This window comes from Medicago sativa, chromosome 3 (assembly GCF_051527215.1).
Source record: "Medicago sativa cultivar Bolivia chromosome 3, Bolivia_mono, whole genome shotgun sequence".
NCBI lineage: Eukaryota > Viridiplantae > Streptophyta > Magnoliopsida > Fabales > Fabaceae > Medicago > Medicago sativa.
In genome coordinates this window covers 14,745,127-14,769,691 of record NC_140751.1, presented here as the reverse complement: position 1 = coordinate 14,769,691, position 24,565 = coordinate 14,745,127, and the positions used below count along the sequence as shown (strand labels likewise).

The following is a 24,565-nucleotide window of genomic DNA, read 5'->3' as shown; positions in this document are numbered from 1 at the left end:
AATAAAAATGTTAAATTATTGAAAATTTGTATCATGTGTCTTTATATTTATTTTATGTTTCATTTTAAATTATGTCATTTTTATAATACATGTGTCACTATTGTGTTTGAAAAGCTGATTAAAAATTTGGATAAAAAATGTATAGATTATTTTAATGTCAGAAACTATTTTAACCAATCAAATACACAATCAAAGAATATTTCAAAATTTCAATATTTTGATTACTCATATCTCATTATACATTATTAAGGGGCCAAAATAACTAGACTAAGTGGTAATTTCTCATTTCTTTAGATGTGACATAAAATGCAATCAATGGGGATGTAAGGAAAGTCTTACGCGCTGTTGTTAATAGTCAATACACCATAGTGTGTGTGGGGCACATGCAATTACTTGGTCATGGGGTCCGTAATAACCTTTTTTTTCCTTTTTCTACCAATTTTTTATTATTATTACAATCAATTATGTTTTTTTTGACAAAATACAACCAATTGTGTTGGAATATCATAAATCAATATTGAATATATTTATTTATAAAGGACAACTATATGAGAAATGTTAAGAGATGCTCTGAGATCAGCGGCGAAGCTCGCACAATTTTTACGAGGGGGCCAAATATAAAGAAGAAATAAAATATATTTTAAAAACTAATATATTAAACTTAATCAACAAGAAAAATAAATTTACAATAATTTTTACTTATATTTAATGAAACGACAACGATGAAAATAAAAAGTTAAACAATAGTTATTTATAAAAGTTGAGCTTTATGAAGTTATATGAACTTAAATTGATCCATAATTGACACTAAACTAAATATATTATCAATATTTATGCAATATTTTTTTTGGTTACATAATATTTATGCAATATCATCTCTCTTTAAACCAACAAAATTATTTGAAGTTGCCAGATAATATATTAATGGGGTAGCTACATATAAACCTATACCAATTATTAAAGTTTTTTTCTTCTTTTCGGTAGCCAATGCTGCCCCATGACTATAAAGCCAATCGCCCCTGTCTGAGATACTGACTAAGGATACTAAAAAAATTATATAATAATTATTACATTAAAAACCATCTAACAAATTCGAACACATAATAAAAATGAATAACTCGTAGAAGAAAAAGGCTCCTTGTTTTTTCCTTGCAAGTGGAGGGAAGGTGGCCATATATGTTCAATCAGTTGATCAAAAAGGTACATTATCTCATTCATTTTCTACATCTTACTTTCTCTTCCATATCAAACTTCATCTTTCATATCTTGTTGTGCTTTCTATAATTTCATCATTGATATCTTGTTGTGCTTCCTCTAAGCCTTTCTTTGGGAGATCTTCCAAGTTCCTCACTTTCTTTGTTCCACACACACTTTCAGGTAATTTATCCTTCAACATATTTTTTATTTGACATATTTTATATTGCTTCTAAATCTTTCCTTGACAGATCTCAGTTTGGTGGTTTTAATTTATTGACAAAGATCTTAGTTGGTTTGTTCTCACACTTTCAGGTAATCTTTTAGATTATGTTACGGGATCCATCCCAAAACAAGTAACAAGCTTATACCAAACTGTGTTACTTTCAATTTTTTAAGTCATGTTAATTAAATTTTTTGAGGGGAGGATGTTAATTCATTATTATTTTTCAATTATACTACTATCTTATTAATATTATGTGTATTATATAACCAACAATATACTATCTTATTAACATTACGTGTATCACTTGTATCTGCAGATCAGTCACTTAAAAGTGTAGCTGAAAACATATAATTCATACGAGTCAACCGTTTATCATTAATCAATTAATTTAATTTTTTTTCCTTCTAAATAAAAATTAATCAGAATGTTTAAATATATTAATTATAATTTATTATAAAAGGGGACAAACTTAAATGTTAACGAATGTTTTAAAGGCATTCCTTAAAGACTTTACACAGTAAGTTTTAATGAAAACTTATGCATTTGATTCATCAGAAATTTTAGTATTAAACTTTTTTAATAAATAATTCTTATACTATAATATTTTTTTTTTGAGGAATTAACTATAAATACTTAAAGAGTGTATCATGAGTCATGACACTCATTAACAAGACATCTTTTTAAATAACAAACGTTAGAAATTTTTTATAATTTTAATATTAAGTGTCGGTAAAATGTTAACTTTCAACTTATTTGTTCCTTTTTTGTCTAGAAAAACTCATTTGTATCTTAAAAAAAAACTCATTTGCAGAAAAGCATCCCTCAAGAATTGGCCACCGAACTATCTGTTTTTATTGTTGTGTTTTATTATTTTATATATATATATATATATATATATATATATATATATTGAAGTAAAATAATATCACAAGAAAGGGGGGTTTGAATTGTGATCTAATAAAAATTACCAAATAAAAATTCTCAAGTGTATACTTGGATTAGGTTAGTGCGTTAGTTAATAAACAATAATATTGTGAGGTGTGTGATATTGTTTAAAGTAAAAGAGATAGAGAAAGAGAAAATCACACACGAGAAGTTATCCTGGTTCACCCAATGTGGGCTAGTCCAGTCCCCACAATACTTGTGAGATTATCCACTAGGTAGTTGAGTTATAACTTAACCTCAACTCCTTCTTTTTTAGATCACTTCCTTGATCTATACAATTTCTTTCTTTTCACCCCTTTGGGCTTTTCACTAGTTTCACTCACTAGATTTTTACAAACAAAAATCACTAGACACTTTTAGTGATTTTCCTAAATATCTTTGCTTTCGATATACAAATGTTTTTGCCTTTGTAAAGAACTCAAAAAGAAAGAGTTGCTGCTGGATTTTGCTATTGCTCACAATGAAAGAGTCTTTGAAGTGTTCTTGATGCTTTGAAAATCAAGTATGTTGTATTTGCTTAGATGACTCAATGAAAATCCTCTTTGTAAGCCCTTGTATTTATAGATGGAGAGAGTCCCTTGCTGCAGTAATAAAAACACGCTCCTGAGGGTAAAAGAGGAAGAGAAAAGTTTGCCAACTCACTTAAGTGAGAAACTCTTGTGAAAAATGTTTTGCTGAAGTTCTGGTTCATTCTGAGAACGTTCTCACAAATTTGCTTGGACAGCTTGCAACAAAGTGAATAGTACTCTGCAGAAATATGTTTGTTAGTTGGCCCACAAGGTTTCTTTTGTTTTGCTGTAACCACTTCTCACGCCTTGGAGGTAAAGAAACAAGTACAAGGAGATTTGACATTAACCCATACTTTAGCTTGATGTGTTGTCTCTTTCTTATTGGCTTGGAACTTCATTCTTGATGTGTTGTCTAATTCTCATGGGTTCCATTTTGTTTTATCATAGGATCTATATTTATTTATTTTCTCTTCATTCCCTTGAAGGTATATTATAATAAATATGCTCCTTTTGTAGCATAGAATTTTTTTGTTCTTTTTGTTCCTTCTTTCCACAAAGATCCTTGACACATAAATTCTTCTTAAATACCAAAATCTTCTTATTTGTCTTTGCTTGGGCTGACTTTGGCGTGGCATAGTAAGAGAGTTGTGATCAGCTTTGTTCTGAGAATGTTCTTGAAAATATTTGCTTGTTTTGCAACCTATCTTTTAAATCACTCAAGAACACATGTTAAATAACAAATAATCTCAGAATTCATTTAATATAATTTAAATGTTTTGTTATCATTAAAACAATTTAAAAGGGATTTTTGGATTTTATCTCAACAATCTCCCCCTTTTTGATGATGACAAAAATTTGAATTATATTTTGAATTTGTTTTGAATTCTGAGTGTTTTGAGTTTTATGACTAGTGCAATATTTATCATAAGCTCCCCCTCAATTTAACATTCATTTTCACTTAAGAACTTTTGAGAAAAATTATGAGAGATAATTAATTTCTCCCCCTTAATTTTCGAAATTGATGTCAGAGTTAAAAGGAAACAAAATAAGTTTGTTTGAACCAAAATATTTTTCATTCATTTAGCATTGAAGGTACATGATTGATATTTCACTGGTTCAACAAAAAAAAACATGAAAAAGAAAGTGAGGTAGGTCAGAGCCTTCACACATAAAACATAAAATAGAAGATGCATTTTCAAAACAGCCAGACACAAAATATCATTTCAATTCTCCCCCTTTGTCGCATCAAAAAGAAGGGGGTTGGCCTAAAGTGCAGCAGAGGAGACACAAGTTAGCCACGATCGGCTGGAGCCCTGAAATCTGGAAGATCTTCAGCAATGGAGGCAGGAGGAGGAACAAGACCATAGGGTGTTTTAGAACAATATTCTTCAGCCAGCCACTTGCGAAACTTTGCATAGTCAAACATCTGATAGGACACCATAGTTTGCAGAGTCTGAACATTGTTCTGCAACACTTGAATTTGCTCCAAAAGCATAGACAGAGTTGGGACAGAATTGTTAGTACCAGAAGCGTTGGATTCACGAGCGGTAGAGGAAGCTTGGAATTGCATTGTTGGTAAAAATTGTGGTTGAGTTAGTGGTGGATTGAGAGAGGCACCAGTAGAACTGAAAGATTCAAATGAACCAAAATTCGATTGAAAGGATGGAAGAGAGGTGTCAAAGTTAGCTTTTGGACCAGAAGCAAAATAGCTTGGAGTTGGAGTTTTGAGAAGATTATTCAGAAAATCAGAGCTAAAACTTGAGGTGGAAAAGTTTTGATTTGATGAAAACAGAGGAACAGAAGTTGTTGTGTTTTGAGCGTGCATTCCTTCAAGAATGTTTGCAGCGTCACGGGTAGGACTTTCAAAGTCAGGAAAGAAACTGTTGAAGTTCAGATTTTTGTTGAGGTCAATATTGTGATTGACAAGTGGAGGACTTGGTGGAGCTTGTGGAAAGAAATCGTTCTGAAATATAGGAGGATTTTCTTCAATTTTTTGCCTTTTAGGACTAGGAACATCGACAGACACATCAGGAGAAACAGGGTTGTCATTTTCAGGCAGGTTTTTCATATGTTTGACATTTTTAAGATTGAAAGTCTTGACAGCAGATTCACAGTGTTCATTTGAGAGATCGATCTTGAAATGATCGAATACTCGTGTCAGCAACATACCATAAGGAACAGTGAAATTTTTGTATTTGGAATTCGAAGCGATGATCATATGCTGAATGATTAAATAAGCAAGATCAAGGCGGTTTTGCTCAGAGGGTGGACTAGATAAACAATGCATGATGAGAAGATCATTATCAGAGACCTTGTTTTTGTTACCTGTGTGAGGAAGAAGATTGAACAAGCAGAGACTGTGAAGAATTTTGAACTCAGGTTTCAGTCGAGAAGAGGAAGGAATTTCAGTGATTCTTTCTTCACCAACATTGAACATTTTTCTGATTAGGTCGGTTTTGCATGTCATAACCTTTGTATACCAGTTTGGACCCATAACTTGCATTCCCCCTTTGGGAATGCCAATGATATCAGCAAGAATATCAGGCTCGAGTCTTATCTCAATTCCTTTGAGATTGGACACAATGATGCTTTTATCAGGATACCCTTTAGCCTTAAAGTAGAAAGCACGAACCAGTTTTGGAAAGTAGACATCTTTCATACGCAGGAAATCGATCCATCCTTGATGCTTCACTGGATTGAGAATGTTGAAACCTCCTGCGAGCAGATCTTCAAAGTCATAGATTTTTCCTACGGCAACTGGTCGAAAGGCCCAACTTTCAGCAAAGATTGAATCCAAGTGAGGAGAGAAAGCAGGTACAGAAGTTGCCTTCTTTTTACTTTTGATGAGATAATCTTTCAGAAGCTCTTTTCCTTTGGCTGGTTTTTTGGATTCAGAGGTCATCTTTTGAGATATGGAAGTGGTTTTTTCTTTTGGTTGAGGGCTAGGTTTATCTAAATCGACATCATCAAGGTTGACAAAGGCTGGTTCTTCATTTCGAGTTTTGTATTTTTTGGAAATTCTTGTGGATTTGCGAACGTTTGGGATATCAACTGATTTGGTTTTTCTGGGTTTGTAAGTTTTCTTAAAGGGTTTGAAAGGGGCTGATGTCGTAGTGCTTTTTGGAGGTGAAAGAGAGTAAGGTTCATGTGAGTCAGATGATTTCCTAGGAGAAGGTGTTGAAACATCAGAGTTTTTTGGTGAAGGTGGAGATGGTGGGTGTGATCGAGGTTGAGGGTAGGCGAGAACATCATCAGGACATGCAGGAGTTGTTTTGCTTCTAGCCATTTTTGATTTGGAAGGCATGGTTTTTTCTGGTAGAAGATGAAGGTTTAAATAGAGAGGATGGAGGGCGACGAGAGTGAGAGAAGAGTGTTGTCTGTGAAGAAAGTGAAATAAGAAAGAAGGAGAAGAGACTTGAGAAGAATTGGCATTGGGAAAGATGCAAAAATTGCTGGAAACTAGAGTAGGAATGATTAATTCTTGGATATCCAACAGATGAATCAGAAAACTGGTGGATATAAGCCGTGAGGTGCCACACGCGCGCAGGAAAGAAGATAAATGCAGAGTTGTTTCGTTTTTTGAGGAGAAGGGAAAAGGTTGGAGGATTTTGTGGAAAACAAAAAGGAAATAAAAGATTTAAAAAAATCAAGAAATTATATTTTTTCTTTTTTTTTAAAAAAAAAACGGTTTCTATGAAGATTAACTTTTAACTAGGATTTTTAATAATGTGCAATTTTTCTTTGATAAAAATAAAACGGTCTTCAACCATTGGTTTAGTAAAAATGTCTGCGAGTTGATTTTTAGTGTCAATAAAAGTTAACTCGACATCCTTTTTGTTCACATGATCTCTTAAAAAGTGATGTTTAATCTCAATGTGTTTTGAACGAGAATGTTGAATGGGATTTTTTGACAGATTAATTGCACTAGTATTATCACAAAGTATTTGAATATTTGTGTACCTTAAAGAGAAATCCTCAAGTTGGTTTCTTATCCATAATACTTGAGAACAACAGCTTGCGGCTGAGACATATTCAGCTTCAGTTGTGGACAAAGCAATTGTGTTTTGTTTTCTGCACGACCAACTGACAAGTGCTTCTCCTAAAAGTTGACATGCTCCAGATGTACTTTTTCTTTCAATTTTATCACCGGCATAGTCAGCATCACAATATGCTATAAGATCAAAGTATGAACCCTTTTTGTACCAGAGACCAATGTCAGTAGTACCAACAAGGTATCTGAAAATTCTTTTGACTGCTGTGAGATGTGATTCTTTAGGAGCAGTTTGGAATCTAGCACATAATCCCACTGCGAAGACAATATCGGGTCTACTTGCTGTTAAGTATAGAAGTGATCCAATCATTCCTCTATATTCCTTTTCAGATATAGGATTTCCTGTTTCATCTTTGTCTAGGCTTGATGAAGGATGCATTGGCGTTGACATCATTTTTGCTTCATTCATTTTGTATTTCTTTAAAAGATCTTTGATATATTTTTCTTGACATATGAAGATGCCATCTTCATTTTGTTTGATCTGCAAACCTAAAAAGAATCTGAGCTCTCCCATCATGCTCATTTCAAATTCACTTTGCATGAGATTTGAGAATTCTTCACACATTTTTTCATTTGTGGCTCCAAAAATAATATCATCAACATACACTTGAACAATTAGTAAATCATCTTTGTCTAATTTTCGAAAAAGTGTGGTGTCAATTTTTCCTCTTGAAAAACCATTTTTAATTAAAAAAGTGCTCAATCTTTCATACCAAGCTCTTGGAGCTTGTTTGAGTCCATAAAGTGCTTTGGTGAGCTTAAAAACATGATTTGGTTTTTCGGAGTTTTCAAAACCAGGAGGTTGATGAACATACACCTCCTCATTTAGATAACCATTTAAAAAGGCACTTTTGACATCCATTTGAAAAAGTTTAAAACATTTATGAGATGCATATGCAAGTAAGATTCTTATGGCCTCTAATCTAGCGACTGGGGCATAAGTTTCATCATAATCAATTCCTTCTTGTTGATTATATCCTTGTGCCACTAATCTGGCTTTGTTTCTAATAACTTTGCCTTCTTCATCTAGTTTGTTTCTAAAGACCCATCTCGTTCCAATGACTGATTGATCTTGAGGAGCTGGGACGAGTGTCCATACTTCATTTTTATCAAATTGTGATAATTCTTCTTTCATAGCTTCTATCCATGAGTTATCAATGATTGCTTCTTTTATGGATTTTGGTTCTATTTGAGAGATCATTGCCATGTCATTATTTTGAAAAGATCTTCTTGTTCTTACTCCATCTGTTGTTTGACCAATTATTTGATCTTGCGGATGATAATCAACGGTTCTCCAAGATCTTGGAGGACTTTGAGGAGTTTCTTCATTTGAAGATGTTTGATTTGAATTTTCAGGATTTGAAATATTTTGAGCTTCATCTTCTTCTTCTTCCAAGATTTTTCTTTGAGTTTCTATTTCTTCAAATTCATCAAATTTGATGTGCATGCTTTCTTCAAGAACTCTTGTTCTTAAATTGTAGATCCTATAAGCTTTTGATGTGGACGAATATCCCAAAAATATTCCTTTGTCTGATTTTGAGTCAAACTTTCCCAGACTATCTTTGTTGTTTAGAATGTAGCAATAACATCCAAAGATATGAAAATATGAAATGTTTGGCTTTCTTCCTTTCCAAAGTTCATACGGGGTTTTGTTTAAAACTTTTCTTATTGAAACTCTGTTTAAGATATAACAAGAAGTATTTATGGCTTCTGCCCAAAAATATTTTTCAACATTTGATTCATTTAAAATAGTTCTTGCCATTTCTTGTAATGTCCTAATTTTTCTTTCTACAACACCATTTTGTTGAGGTGTTCTAGGACAAGAAAAGTTATGAGAAATTCCATTCTCATTGAAGAATTGTTCAAAAGAAGAGTTTTCAAATTCTCCCCCATGATCACTTCTTACAGAAATGATATTGGTTTCCTTCTCATTTTGGACTTGTTTGCAAAAAGTTTTGAAAGCTTCATAAGAATCGTATTTGTGTTTTAAAAATAAAACCCAAGTGAATCTGGAGAAATCATCAACGATTACAAAGCCATATCTTTTTCCACCAAGACTTTCTATTGAGATAGGTCCAAATAAATCTATGTGTAGCAGTTCAAGGGGTCTTTTTGTTGAAATAAATTCTTTTGGAGGAAAACTACTTTTGACTTGTTTTCCCTTGACACATGCTTCACATATTTTGTCCTTCTCAAAATTTATCTTAGGAAGTCCTCTTACTAGATCAAGTTTTGAAATTTTTGAAATGGTTTCCATACTTATGTGTCCAGCCCTTTTGTGCCAAATCCATTTGTCTTTTTCAAGAGATATAAAGCAGGATTCAACAGGGAGTTCATCTAAGTATAAAACGTAAACATTTTTATTTCTTGATCCAGTAAACAAGATTTTTCCTGAAGATTCTTGTCTTACTTCGCATGTGTGAGGTTTGAATGTTACTTCAAAGCCACTATCACACAATTGACTGATGCTGATCAAGTTGTGTTTTAATCCTTCTACATATTGGACATTTTCAATTTTTGCAGAATTTATCTTACCAATAACACCTTTACCTTTAATACGAGATTGTTCATTGTTACCAAAAGTCACCAATCCTCCTTCTTTTTCAACGAAGGATAGGAAGCTTTGTTTGTCTCCAGTCATATGTCTGGAGCATCCACTGTCCAAGTACCAGGGCTTTTTCTTGACTGTCATGAGACATTCCTGCAGTAGATGTTAGTAGTGTCTTAGGTACCCATATCTTTTTGGGTCCTTGATTGTTAGTGTTAGGATATCCTCTTTTGTAGGTTTTAACAAAGTTTGGTTTGTAAACACTTTTTGTTTTTTTAAAGGCTTGTTCTTTCTTTTTCTTAAAGCAGAAGGGTTCAAGATGTCCATACTTTTCACAATATGTACATTTATATCTTTCTGTCTCCTTTTTTGGAATAAAAAGATTTTCATATAGTTTTATTTTATGATTAGTTTTATTAAAACCTATGCAACTTTTATCAAAAGCGTTTTTTTGCGCTCCTATGATATTTTGAAAAGTTTCAGTAGATTTAACAAAGTTTGTGATGTCATTTTTTAACTGATGAACATTTTCTTTTAAAATATTGTTTTCTTCTTTTGTTTTTTCGTTTTTATCAAAAGCATTTTTTTGTTGAAAGGTTTTGAGAAGATTTTCCAAGTCTTCTTTTTCCTTTTTAAGTTGATTATTCTCATTTCTTAGTTTTTCACAGGTTTGTTCAAGAATTTGAGAACTATGAAAAAGATTATCAAACAGATATTCAGTTTTTTCGCAAGATGAGCAAGGTTCAGTATTTACCTCTTCGTTATCTGTTTTTGCCATTAGACAAAGATTAGCTTGTTCATCTTCATTTGTTGGTTCATCTGGATCATCCCACGTGGTTAGAAATGATTTTTGATTTGACTGGTAGTTGTTTGATTTTCTTTTGTTTTGTGGACATTCATTTTTGTAGTGTCCCAGTCTGTTGCACCCGTAGCAAGTGACTTGACTTTTGTCAATTTCGGTTTTCATGTTTTCTTTTCTAGCTGGGAAATTTCTTCTATTTTGATTGCTTCTTTGTATCATTCTTTGAAGTTTTCTGGTGAGAAGAATGATTTGATCTTGATGGTCTTCTTCATCAAACTCCTGTTGTTGATTTTCAAAAATTGTTTCTGTTTCTTGATTTTGTGATTCTTGATCTGTTTTGAGTGCAATCATTTTGCTTTTGTTTGAGGATTTGTCCTCTTGTAACAGAACTTCATGAGCTTTTAGAGATCCAATGAGATCTTCTAATCTGAGTTTAGTCAGATCCTTTGCTTCTGTTATAGCAGTTACAATGTGTCTCCAAGATTTTGGAAGACATCTTAGAATTTTTCTGACTCTGTCATGAACAGAAAAACTCTTTTCAAGGGATCGTAACTCATTTGTTATGATGGTAAACCTTCCAAACATTTCATCTATTGTTTCGGTTTCCTTCATTTCGAATAATTCAAATTTGCGTACTCCTATGTCAATTCTTGTTTCTTTTACATGACTGGTTCCTTCATGATGTATTTTTAGTGTCTCCCAGATTTCTTTGGCAGTATTGCATTCTTGTATTCTATCAAATTCTTCCCTGCTTAAAGCCACGGTTAGAAATAATTTAGCTTTAAAGTTTAATAGAACGCGTTTACCTTCCTCTTCTGACCAGTCTTCCTTTTTCTTGACGTTTAGATCTTCATCATATGGAATGTAATTTCCATCTTCTATTACAGGCCACATATTATTGTCTTGTGATCGTAGAAATAGTTCCATTTTGTCTTTCCAGTAATAATAATCAGTTCCCTCAAAGAGAGGTGGTCTGGTTGAGGATCCTCCTTCAGACATAAACTTGACTTTAGACATTTTTATTTTTCCTGGATTTTTCCTCGTACACTGTTAAGTGCTCGAATCTTAGAGGCAGTGCTCTGATGCCAATTGAAGTAAAATAATATCACAAGAAAGGGGGGTTTGAATTGTGATCTAATAAAAATTACCAAATAAAAATTCTCAAGTGTATACTTGGATTAGGTTAGTGCGTTAGTTAATAAACAATAATATTGTGAGGTGTGTGATATTGTTTAAAGTAAAAGAGATAGAGAAAGAGAAAATCACACACGAGAAGTTATCCTGGTTCACCCAATGTGGGCTAGTCCAGTCCCCACAATACTTGTGAGATTATCCACTAGGTAGTTGAGTTATAACTTAACCTCAACTCCTTCTTTTTTAGATCACTTCCTTGATCTATACAATTTCTTTCTTTTCACCCCTTTGGGCTTTTCACTAGTTTCACTCACTAGATTTTTACAAACAAAAATCACTAGACACTTTTAGTGATTTTCCTAAATATCTTTGCTTTCGATATACAAATGTTTTTGCCTTTGTAAAGAACTCAAAAAGAAAGAGTTGCTGCTGGATTTTGCTATTGCTCACAATGAAAGAGTCTTTGAAGTGTTCTTGATGCTTTGAAAATCAAGTATGTTGTATTTGCTTAGATGACTCAATGAAAATCCTCTTTGTAAGCCCTTGTATTTATAGATGGAGAGAGTCCCTTGCTGCAGTAATAAAAACACGCTCCTGAGGGTAAAAGAGGAAGAGAAAAGTTTGCCAACTCACTTAAGTGAGAAACTCTTGTGAAAAATGTTTTGCTGAAGTTCTGGTTCATTCTGAGAACGTTCTCACAAATTTGCTTGGACAGCTTGCAACAAAGTGAATAGTACTCTGCAGAAATATGTTTGTTAGTTGGCCCACAAGGTTTCTTTTGTTTTGCTGTAACCACTTCTCACGCCTTGGAGGTAAAGAAACAAGTACAAGGAGATTTGACATTAACCCATACTTTAGCTTGATGTGTTGTCTCTTTCTTATTGGCTTGGAACTTCATTCTTGATGTGTTGTCTAATTCTCATGGGTTCCATTTTGTTTTATCATAGGATCTATATTTATTTATTTTCTCTTCATTCCCTTGAAGGTATATTATAATAAATATGCTCCTTTTGTAGCATAGAATTTTTTTGTTCTTTTTGTTCCTTCTTTCCACAAAGATCCTTGACACATAAATTCTTCTTAAATACCAAAATCTTCTTATTTGTCTTTGCTTGGGCTGACTTTGGCGTGGCATAGTAAGAGAGTTGTGATCAGCTTTGTTCTGAGAATGTTCTTGAAAATATTTGCTTGTTTTGCAACCTATCTTTTAAATCACTCAAGAACACATGTTAAATAACAAATAATCTCAGAATTCATTTAATATAATTTAAATGTTTTGTTATCATTAAAACAATTTAAAAGGGATTTTTGGATTTTATCTCAACATATATATATATATATATATATATATATATATATATATATATATATATATATATATATATATATATGGGATAAGATCAAATGACACCAAGGTGTCAAATTAAATTTGACACCAAATCCTAGCCATTAATACAGTTTTAATCTAATGACTCACATCATTTCATTAAGTGCTCACATGATTGATCAAGTGACCCACCTTTTATTTTTAGAAATAATTTATTTTTTCTTCTTTTGGTTAATTCCTTTCCAAAAATTATAATCTATATTTTTTTTAAGGATTCTACATCGTTTATTCTTAGGGCTCTCGCACATGACTTAACCCTATTTCATTACTCCAAAACCTAATTGCCGTTTTTTTTTTGCTATACCACTATTTTATGCTTCACTTCTATTCACCATCACAACTTCCATCTTCTCTTTTCCTATACTAGTCGAAAACTTAAATTTTGTGGCTGCTGTCCAAAACTTAATTGTCGTTTTTCTCATCCTTTAACAACCTTATTTCTTTATTGAGTTTATTCCTATTAACTATTTTTTAGAAGAGCCTTAAAAAAATGTTTTAAAGAAGGGCCGGGGAGGCCAAAAACATGAACAAAGTGAATATTAACTAATTCTCTAATCTAAGTTTTTTATGCAATGTTGTGAGTAATTCATAGTGTGACGACCTCAATCCGTAAGTGAAGCATAAAATACTGGTATAGCAAAAAAAAAAAAAAGGCGATTAGGTTTTGAAATAATGAAATAGAGGTAAATCATGTGCAAGAGAGCCCTAAGAATAAATGATATAGAATCCTTCAAAAAAAAATTATAGAATATTAGAATTTTTGGAAAGTAATTAACCAAAAGAAGAAAGAATAAATTATTTCTAAAAATAAAATGTGGGTCACTTGATCAAGCATGTGAGCACTTAATGAAATGATGGGAGCCGTTAGATTAAAACTGTATTAATGGCTAAGATTTGGTGTCAAATTTAATTTGACACCTTGGTGTCATTTGATCCTATCCCTATATATATATATATATATATATATATATATATATATATATATATATATATATATATATATATATATATTTTTTTTTTGAAGAAATATATATATATATATATATATATATATATATATATATTGGTTTAATTCATCAATTGTTTTTTTGAATTCGTTTTTTCTTATCAATTTAATTAAATATAAGTTATCTTAACTTATTAAAATTTCAATCCAATCTAAAATGATTACTTAGTCTGAAGTCTGAGATGAGCCAGCCTTTATAAAATCTAAAATTGACATATAAATTTTTTTAAGGATTATTTAAAAGTCTATATTACATCTTTTTCTTCAAAAATAAAAGTCTTACATTTTAAAATTTAACGATTATTTTACTTATATAAATATAAATTGAAATAATACCAAGAAAATAAAAAATGACAATAATAAGTTTTTTTTGAAAGGAAAATCACAATAATTATTTAAAAAGGTTGAGTTGACGAAACTTCAAGCAGTCAAATTTGTCTATTACTGATTTTTACATTAAGTCATTTGTAAAAAACTAATTGCTAAACTGAAAATTCTTTATGTTGTTGTTATAGAGATAGGAAGTGTCAAATTAAGATGAAATAAATTAATGAACCACGTGATAATCTTTTAACAAATAAATTTATTTGCAGTAACTGAAAATATATCATTGAGGTAAGTAAATATAATCATACCTACTTATTAATGCAATTAAAACAAAAATTCTCCCACGTACCAAAAAAAAAAAAAAACAAAAATTCTCCCCTATTTGTAACCGAGAAAATTTATGTGCTCGTGGGCTTAACTCAACTAGTAGGAACAATCCATAATGGCTTAAACATACTTTTGGTGCTCCTATTCTCAAAAAAAGAAATTTGAAGTTTTGGTGTCCATATTTCAAAAATGAATTTTTTTTTACCCCTATTTTACTTTTTTTGGGAATTTCGGTCCCTCATCTCGTTTTTGGTCATTTTATGTTTTTTATGATTTTACTTATTCATTTATGACATGACAATACTTGTTAGACATATTTTTGTTGACATAGATATTCAGTATGGTCTAATAAGTGTTATTATTTCATAAATGAATAACCCACGTCATAAAAAAATGAACAAAAAATGGGATGTAAGGCCAAAATTCTGAAAAAAGTTAAATAAGGGGACCAAAAATCAATTTTTAAAATAGGGAAACCAAAACTTCATTCTTTTTTAAAATAAAGGGACTAAAAATGTTTTTAAGCCTTTTTCTAAGAAACTAAATATACCCATTGTTTTTTGTTTATTTTTTTTTTACATAAATCACCCATTGTCAAGTTAATCATAATTAGAAGCATATTGTATGACTCTTGTTTCGTTGTATGATAAATCAAAACGAGAGATATTCATTTATTATTATGCATATATATATAATTCTTGTTTCATTTAATTTTACTTGACAGAAAGAACACATTCTTGTTTCAGGCTCAATATATCATGGCAGAATTGGTAGCTGGGGCATTTCTTCAGTCTTCCTTTCAAGTGATTATTGAGGAGTTGGCTTCCGTTGATATCAGAAACTATTTCAGTAGTAACAATGTTGATGAACTTGTGAAAGAACTTCATACTGCACTTGATTCTATCAACCTGGTACTGGACGAAGCAGAGATAAAGCAGTACCAAATCCCACTTGTGAAGAAGTGGCTTGATGAACTTAAACATGTTATTTATGAGGCAGACCAACTATTGGATGAGATTTCTACTGATGAAATGATAAATAAGCTGAAAGCTGAATCTGAACCACTTACCACCAATTTATTGGGCTTGGTTTCAGCTTTAACTGGAAATCCATTTGACTCTAGGCTCAATGAACAACTGGATAAACTAGAACTTCTTGCAAAGCAAAAGAAAGAGTTGGGATTGGGAGAAGGTCCTATTGCTTTCCATCTCACAATACAAAGGTAATAGCTTTCCAAATTGGCTAAGGGGTTGTCAATTACCCAACTTAGTATCTCTTAAAATTGAAGGGTGTGGATTATATTCCCATTTGCCACCATTTGAGCAGCTCCCCTCTCTGAAGGAGCTTTATATTTCATGTTGTAATGGAATTAAGATCATTGGTGAAGAGTTTCATGGTAACAATTCAACAATTGTTCCGTTTTTGTCCCTTGAAGTTTTGAGATTTGAGAAGATGAACAATTGGGAGGAATGGTTGTGTCTTAAAGGGTTTTCTTTGCTTAAAGAGCTTTCTATAAGAAATTGTCCCAAATTAAAAAGGGCCTTTGCTGCCTCAACACCTTCCTTCTTTACAAAAACTGGAGATCCGTAATTGCGACAAGTTGGAGGAATTGTTATGCCTTGGAGAGTTTCCTTTGCTTAAAGAGTTTTCTATATCCTATTGTCCCGAATTGAAAAGGGCTCTGCCTCAACACCTTCCTTCTTTACAAAAACTGAAGATTAATGATTGTAACAAGATGGAGGCATCAATTCCCAAGTGTGATAATATGATAGAGTTAGATATACAGAGATGTGATAGAATTTTGGTAAATGATTTGCCGACAAGCCTGAAAAAGTTACTCCTTCTGCGAAATCGGTACACCGAGTTCTCTGTGGACCAAAATTTAATCAATTTTACCTTTCTTGAAGAGTTGGGGTTGAATTGGAGTGGCTCTGTAAAATGTCCTTCTTTGGATTTACGTTGCTATAATTCTCTTCGGAGACTTTCAATAACAGGATGGGGCTCCTCCTCCTTGCCTTTTTCACTACACTTGTTCACCAAACTTCATTCTCTGTATCTGTACGATTGTCCAGAGCTGGAATCATTTTCTGAGGGAGGTTTGCCTTACAACTTGAGCAGCCTTGCAATATACAATTGCCCAAAAATGATTGGTTCAAGAGAGGAGTGGGGTTTGTTCAAACTCAATTCTCTGGAATATTTCCATGTTGGTGATTATGAGTTTGAAAACGTGGAGTCCTTCCCAGAGGAGAATCTGCTGCCACCATGTCTCACCCTTCTCCATTTGTTTAGATGTTCAAAGCTAAGAAAAATGAACAACAAGGGTTTTCTCCACCTCACATATATATTCTTAACCAAACAATTGCATCTAGAATTTATTTTCTTAATTTTATATTCTTATTTTCTGACCTCAATTTATTTTCCCAGGCTAAGAGGGATTCTGCTCAGATTTATCTTTTTAGTTCCCAGCACATATTCTTCTTCTTCAGGTAAATTACTTTTGGAGAATCTACAACCCATTTGCTATTTTTCTTTTAACTAGTTTATTTTTAATTTTTTTTGTTGTGATAGAAACAATTTTTCTCATTTTTCCAAACCATTAGTCCTTATGGCAAGCTCATTAACCATTTGATTTACAATTTTCTCATTTAGATATGATATGATATATCATGTCATATGCCTAATATAGATTCTCTAATTTCATATTTTGCATACCATAGAATTTATAGATTCTCTAATTTCAGTTCTGAAGCCAGAAAATACTAACAATTAGTAAGAGTTTTTTTCAAGAAACTAAAAGATAGTATCTGCTAGCACTGGACAACGGTTGGTTCGGACCGGAAGTCGGGCCCAAAAGTCGGAACCGACTCAACCGACGGTTGCAATATCACAGCCCATTTCCGACCATATATGTAGTTCGGTTTAAGCGGTTTCGGTTTAACGGTTTACACGGTGATTCGGATGGATAACATCGGTTAAGCTTTAAACAAGATTTAATTTAAAAAAAAAAAAAATAAACTTCACACATCCAGAATTTGGGTTGAGAATGAAAAGAAAAGAATACAGGTCGGAAAGATTAATTTCAACTTATACAACCAGCAATTATTAATTGAGCAGATGTTGAATCTTCTTAAACATATGATTTCAACTTAAACATCAAAATTTTGACTTCTTCTTTAAATCAAATGTTGAATCTTGTGTAGATCTACAAAGTTTAATTCAGCAGATTTGATGTAAAAGCTGCATTTATTAATTTGGGTTGAAGAAAAAGAAAGTGGGTGCTCACACATGATAGAGTTTGGAAAAGAATTGTGGTGAAGAAGGAAGAGGAAGGAGTTTGGAAGAGAGAAAAAAGAAAAGGATAATCTGGAAGAGTGAAGAGAGAAAGGTAGTTGTTGAGAGATGATACTGTGAGCAAAAAAGAAGTCATGAGAAAAAGCCAAAAAGGTGTTAAGCATGTGCTATCACGTGTATTGGTTGGGGGTTGTATTTATTAATTAATTAATTATAATTATATAAATGTTGGGCCGGTCGGCTGCGGGTTCCGTAGGGCCTAAAAACTGAAACCGAACCGAACCTATGTTACCCATTTCAAACCAATTGTTTTGCCCGTTTGACCCGCACAACCCGTTTTAACCGCCCGTTTCGGTTTTGAGTGGGTTGGGTAGCTCGGTTTCGGGCGGTAATGAAATGTTTGTCCAGCCCTAGTATCTGCCATATATATATTTTACAGAAAACAGAATACTATGTTTAACACTCTTTACAACAGCATGCTGCTATAACCACATTTTCTCATTCCATGGCCGGGTTACAGTGTAAAGAAACTCTTGCCTAATCAGATGTATTTGGATACAATGACATGTTTTTGATTTCTTTCGCCAAAGCTAGTATTTCCTACAATACAACATGATTGATATGTAATTTTCTATTAAAAGTTGAATGATGAAACTTTGTTCCTTTGCTCTTAAAGCCTTTGTTCAATTCTTTTTCTCTTACTGTGAATTGCATCCATTGCAATGTGGTTACGATTTGCATTCAAGCATTATAATGAAACATTTTCCACTAACTGTTTTACAAAGTTGTCTGCAACAAATTTTCATGGAGCATATTAAACGGTTTGTATTCAAGCATTTTAATGAAATATAATGCCTGACTCAATACTAGTAACTGGTGTCTATTATATTATGTATTTATTTTTCAAAGTAGAATACTTTTGTGTTCACTTATTCATAATTTAGAGATCATTCCCTGGCTTTACTAAAAATACTGTTTCCAAATAAAAAGCAAATTTCCCCTTTGTTATTCTTCTGACTGTGTCCCTTTTTTACAATTAGTCACATCCCTTATGTGGAGATTGACGGATTTATATATGTTAATCCCACCGCCACATAGTGCTAGCAAGACCAAGTTATGGATCCAACATATGGATACTTTGACTATTGGTGAATATCTGAATCTTTATGTTTTTTACTTTTTTGGTTAATAATGAGAATCTGAATCACATTGTAGGACTCTTTTTTGGTGTCTTTAACGTTAATTATCTGTTTTTTATTTTGTGCCTGCAGAAAACACGGGCCTTGAGAAAAGAACGTGATGATGTCTTATGATAATGTTTTTGAGAAATTGAGAGATTTATGTACAAAGGTAGGAGACAGTAAACTAGCAAAAGAAAATACTAAAAATCAGTATAAATTTTTAAAGCAACTAGAAAATACTAACAGTGGCATATTCTTTTTTACAGAAAAGTTTACCAGTGATATGCTTGTAACAAAAATGTCTTCACACAAATTTATTAACAGAGCATTAGAAGCTTGACACTTGTGCAAGCAAATAATGATTTGGAGATTTCATCTCACATTCTACTGAGCATTACAAGGTTGTAACTTATAAAGGCTTCTTGCAAGTAAAGTTGTTTTAAAAGCTTTCTAAGTGTATAAGTTGTAACTTATACACCTGTGCTCATTTGAACTGAAGGAAGGAAGCCAGGGAGTTGATCTTGCACATTGAAACGCATAATTTGTATCAGACATGCTCACAGCTTTATACCAATGGTAAGTGCTCACAGTATTCTTCGGCCACACTTCATTGAGTAGAAGAAAACAGGAAATTAGAAAAATGCATGTAACATAAAGAAAGGACTGAAAATTGAGTAGGATAGAGAAGTTTCGACATCCATTCATTATTTGATGTATGGTGTAAAATAAATTTCAGTTCACTTTCAGCTGTTTTAGCGTCCAAATTTGAGGATGAACAAATCAATTTTTTTGGGAAGACTATGCAAATGATACCTACACGAGAAGTCAACATACGGAGCCTACATATAAGATGTAAAAATACATTTAGTTTTGGTATCATTTCAATATGGTACATTTCTTGGTCAATTCTCTCTATTCAACTACATCCATTTAGATTTGATTCTTGCTCAGTAATCATCATTAATTTTGGTTGGCGTTTTTGCATACCATTTATCAGATATATGCATCGGTGATATCTCTCTTGAGCCACTCCGTGAAAGTTCTCTGACCCATGTCCATTGCTCTTTGCAGATTGAAAGATGGCTCCTGCTGGTTAGATCTACCTAACCATTTCAGCGTCTTCTGTCATGAAAGGTTGTTTGGTCCGTTTCCTCCTTAAAGAGATTCACCTTTTCACATTCAATGGACTCCGTTCATAGAAGTATTTCTTAACAAGGATGTCTTCTGAAAACAATGATATATTCTAAACAAAGAGATTTGAGCTCTGGGTATAATACTTGAATTAGCCAAAGTAAAACCTGTAGGTGTGAACTGAAAACAAATATGTGATGACCCAAGTGGATGAGCTGCATAGCGACGGGGATGAGGGAGAGGAAGTACCCATTCCACAATTGAGAGCCAAGAGGAACAATGCAAAGGCCCAAATATCTGAAGGATTATGTGGTCCCAAAGGGAATATTCCCCAAGTAAGGACTCACCATGATTCTAGAAGCGGCCAGGCACGGATCTAGTGTGGGGGCAATGGGGTCAAGCGACCCCACTTGCCTCCACACGTGTATTGTATTTTTAACCCAAATTTAAATATATACTTAGTTTCCTTAAAAAAAAATATATACTTAGTTTGACCCCTCTTTATATAATATTATTGTCTTTATATACTCTATTTATTACATATAAAATATTACAAAACTAAGAAGGATCTTAACGAGTGTTCTAAGATCATTAGTTAATAAATTAGAATAAGTAGTTTTTTTTTTTTTTTATAAAAAGTTGTTATAATTATTATCTCAGAGCATATCGTTAGCAAGACCATACAACTATTATTATAATATAAACTATTCTTATATTTGTTGAAAAAGGTTGTGACTGACGCTACGTTGGTGGTGAAAAAATATTAATTATGGTTATATTATTTATACCCTGCTAGTTAAAAAAATCAACATTTTAGGACAATTATAAATATAACTTGTATAATTTTCGCACGCTTACGCGTTTATAAATTTTTTATGATATAACTTGACCCTACTTATTAAAATTTATGGATCCATCACCGGAAGCGGCTGTACTCTTAGTCAGATAGGATTTGTTAAGAAATGCATGTGCTCATAGTGCTATATATTTTAATGATTGCATATGAATAAAGGCAGAGAATGATTAACGAAGTAATATTCTAGTTTCCTTTCTATTCCCTTTCATCAAAATTATTTTTCCAATAAGCTGCTGTTACCATCTCTTTCCCAGATCTCCATCCATAACAAAATGGATCCAGGTGTGAGTATACACAAGTTTAACAATAATTCAGTTGTATTTTTATTTGTCAACTACACTTCATGATGACATTCATAACAAATATTAACAAAGAAGTTCAATGCTACTCAAAATTATTACTGTAAAATTTGCTTCTTATTGCAAACTATTCTATTTCTAAGGACCTACTCAGCTTAAGACTTCAAATATATTTTCAAAATGATCACTTTGTAATTTGGTCAATAATAGTCCCTACTTATCATAATTTGATTTGTGTAATTAGAATATACGCTATATAGATTGCTATGCCAAATACCTTAAAACCAAATTAAAACTGTTGTCGTAATTGTGCAAAGATTACGTTATTTATACACTTCATTTTTGTTTTGAGATTATATACATGATGAACCAACAATACGTATCCTTTCTAATGTATTTCTTATTATGCAGTACCCTGAATATTCGAGGTTGTAGATAAAAAAAATTTCGTGAGAAGTCTTTCTCAATCTGGTTACTTTGGTATCAAACTGATGCTGAAACTACAAGATTAACATGTTAAGAAGACTGTTCAAAGTTAACATGCAAGATTATATACTTGTGATGCATATCGCCCAATGGCATCAGGAGGGAGTGTGTGGTTTCCTAATCACATTGTTATATTTATACCACATGATTGGGATGTGGACTAGAAAACAGGAGAGATGGCATCATGATTTGGTCTTCATGTATTCATTTTTGATTTTTTTTTTTTTTACACTTTTATCTATTTTCCAACTATCTTGGTTTTATGTAATTGATGTCTTTTCCCTTTTATGTTCATAAGAACATTCATAAAGTTCTCCAATTCATAGTTGGTAAATAGTCCCACATCGAATAAAATATGGTTTGAACATGTGTTTATAAGTGGGGGCAATCCTCACCTCACAAGCCGGTTTTGTGGGGTTGTGTAAGACCCAACCACGATAGTCAAACAATAGTCAATGTCAATATCAATGTCAATATTTTTAGTCGTCAATGTCAATATCAATGTCAATATTTTTAGTCAATTTATTTCGAGAGTCAATTTTAGTCAATTTATTTATTTCGAGAGTCAATAGTCAATTTTAGTCAATTTATTTCGAGAGTCATTTCGAGAGTCAATTTTAGTCAATTTATTTATTTCGAGAGTCAATAGTCAATTTTAGTCAATTTATTTCGAGAGTCAATAGTCAATTTTAGTCAATTTATTTCGAGATATTTCGAGAGGAATTACATTGCTATATTTAGGCATTATTTAGGCATAAGCATAAATTACTATATATTTACTATATTTGGAGAGGAATTACATTGCGAATTACATTGCTATATTTAGGCATAAATTACTATATTTACTAGAATTTTTTCCTATGTCAATTTTAGTCAATTTATTTCGAGATATTTCGAGAGGAATTACATTGCTATATTTAGGCATTATTTAGGCATAAGCATAAATTACTATATATTTACTATATTTCGAGAGGAATTACATTGCTATATTTAGGCATAAATTACTATATTTACTAGAATTTTTTCCTATATATTTACTATATTTCGAGAGGAATTACATTGCTATATTTAGGCATAAATTACTATATTTACTAGAATTTTTTCGAAAGTGAATTAGAATTTTTCGAAAGTGAATAACATATGAGTCTTGTTAACGAGTGTCCCGGGGCACTCTTTAAGCATTCTAAATTAGAAAGTTACTTTTTAAAAAAAGTGAAATAGTTCAATTTTCAATGCATTGAACACAACTTTTCATAAAAAGTTACCATTTATGACGCTTAAAGAGTGCCCCGGGGCACTCGTTAACATTTTCCATAACATATACCAGTGTGTTGCACAAATTGATTTACCACAATAGATAGAATTTCTTCAATTTGATTGTATTTTACCAATGGAAGAGAATTGGATGACTTTGAAGCCCTTCAACCAAATAGCAACTTGAAGAAGCTCAACGTCAAACACTACCAAGTTTGAAAAAGTTTGTCCTTATTAGTAAAAATGGCTATACCAAGTTCTCCGTGGAGCAAACTTTAATCAATTTTACTGCTCTTGAAGAGTTGGAGTTTGATTTTAGAGGCTTCATAGAGTGTCCGTCTTTTAATTTTCATTTCTATAATTCTCTTCAATTTCTTTCCTTAAAAGGTTGGCACTCCTCCTCCTTGCCTTTTTCAATACACTTGTTTACCAATCGTCATTATCTTGTGTTGTCCGATTGTCCTGAGTTGGAATCGTTTCACAGGGGAGGTTTGCCTTCCCACTTGAGCTCCCTTGTAATATTCAATTCCCTAAACTGATTCCTGCGAGAGAGGAGTGCAGTTTGTTCCAACTCAATTCCTTGAAATATTTAAGTGTTGGTGATGACTTTGAAAATGTGGAGTCCTTCCCGAGGAGAGTCTTCTGCCACCAACTCTGAAGTATCTTAGTTTGTATGATTGTTCAAAGCTAAGAGTAATGAACTACAAGGGTCTTCTCCACCTCAAATCCCTTAAATATCTAAATATTTTCAACTGCCCTAGTCATGAGCGCTTTCCAGAGGAGGCCCTAAAATTTGTCACATCCGTCATGTGGTAATTGTCCATTAATCAAATAGCAGTACCGAAAGGAGCAAGGAGAGCGTTGGCATAAAATTTGTCACATCCGTCTGTTACTACAGGCAAGTGCAAATTCCTCCACCTCTTCTTTTCATATTGAACGCTGGCATCCTGGCAGGTGTTTCAAAGGTGTCTGTGGCTCTTACATTTGGATGGCTGGTTATTAAACTGTTGGGAAGGTGAAATCTTAGTTTTTATTTTTTACTGTTAGGAAAAATATTCGATGTCATGCCACTTTGTAATCAAATATAATTTTGATGTTTTCTTATTGTACTGTGATTTAAATTAAATTCTTGTGGTTGATAACATTCTGATCTGCCATATTAAAAGTAAGAGAATTATAATTGTGATTGTGACTCTCTGTTGACATATTAAAAAAATACCCTAGAGACTTAGAGTGAGGAGAGAGACTCTTCCCTTGAAGCTCTTACCATATTTTTGAGTCCCATGACCGTAACACTTCATGCTGACCCTTTTCACAAATTCCTCCTATAAATATTCACCCATTCTTCACAAATTATCATTTCATCTCACATTCTATCCTTCAATTTTATAGTAGTGTTCATGGTGACAATGTTCCATGATTGGCCTTTCATACAAAAAATCCTCTCATAGGATAATATAAATGGTCATAGAACAATGTCCCACTCTACAAATTCACATGCTACAAATTTAGCTTTACCCCTCCTCTCCCATCCGAGGATGTGCGAGAGGGTTGACAAACTTTATTCTCCTTCTCCCTCCATCTTCTTGTACCATAAATTTCACATTAGGT

General features: G+C 32.5%; 3 protein-coding genes and 1 pseudogene across 13 annotated transcripts in view; all 4 read left to right on the top strand.

Annotated features, from left to right (window-relative positions):
- LOC146935993 (putative disease resistance RPP13-like protein 1) overlaps positions 1 to 24,565 on the top strand; it is a 60,397-nt gene that overhangs the window by 10,189 nt on the left and 25,643 nt on the right. The gene's annotated exons all lie outside the window — the stretch shown is intronic.
- The window catches only part of LOC146935995 (putative disease resistance RPP13-like protein 1), a 60,397-nt gene that overhangs the window by 10,189 nt on the left and 25,643 nt on the right, over positions 1 to 24,565 (top strand). The gene's annotated exons all lie outside the window — the stretch shown is intronic.
- LOC146935998 (putative disease resistance RPP13-like protein 1) lies at positions 1,202 to 20,584 on the top strand. 4 transcript variants are annotated; one of them, XR_015030422.1, is made up of 8 exons: positions 1,202 to 1,377; positions 1,446 to 1,509; positions 15,203 to 16,942; positions 18,788 to 18,895; positions 19,019 to 19,097; positions 19,195 to 19,329; positions 19,428 to 19,504; positions 20,000 to 20,584. XR_015030422.1 is itself a non-coding variant. In XM_085751027.1 (3 exons), exon 3 carries the CDS (start codon positions 15,215 to 15,217, stop codon positions 15,680 to 15,682), a length of 468 nt encoding a protein of 155 aa, XP_085607153.1. In that variant the 5' UTR covers positions 1,208 to 1,377; positions 1,446 to 1,509; positions 15,203 to 15,214; the 3' UTR covers positions 15,683 to 15,890. The 4 variants fall into 4 exon arrangements, 2 of the variants coding, with proteins under 2 accessions (XP_085607153.1, XP_085607154.1); XR_015030423.1 differs by lacking the exon at positions 20,000 to 20,584 and adding an exon at positions 19,665 to 19,989; XM_085751027.1 differs by lacking the exons at positions 18,788 to 18,895; positions 19,019 to 19,097; positions 19,195 to 19,329; positions 19,428 to 19,504; positions 20,000 to 20,584 and having other exon boundaries at positions 1,208 to 1,377; positions 15,203 to 15,890.
- LOC146935997 (uncharacterized) lies at positions 20,257 to 23,957 on the top strand (annotated as a pseudogene).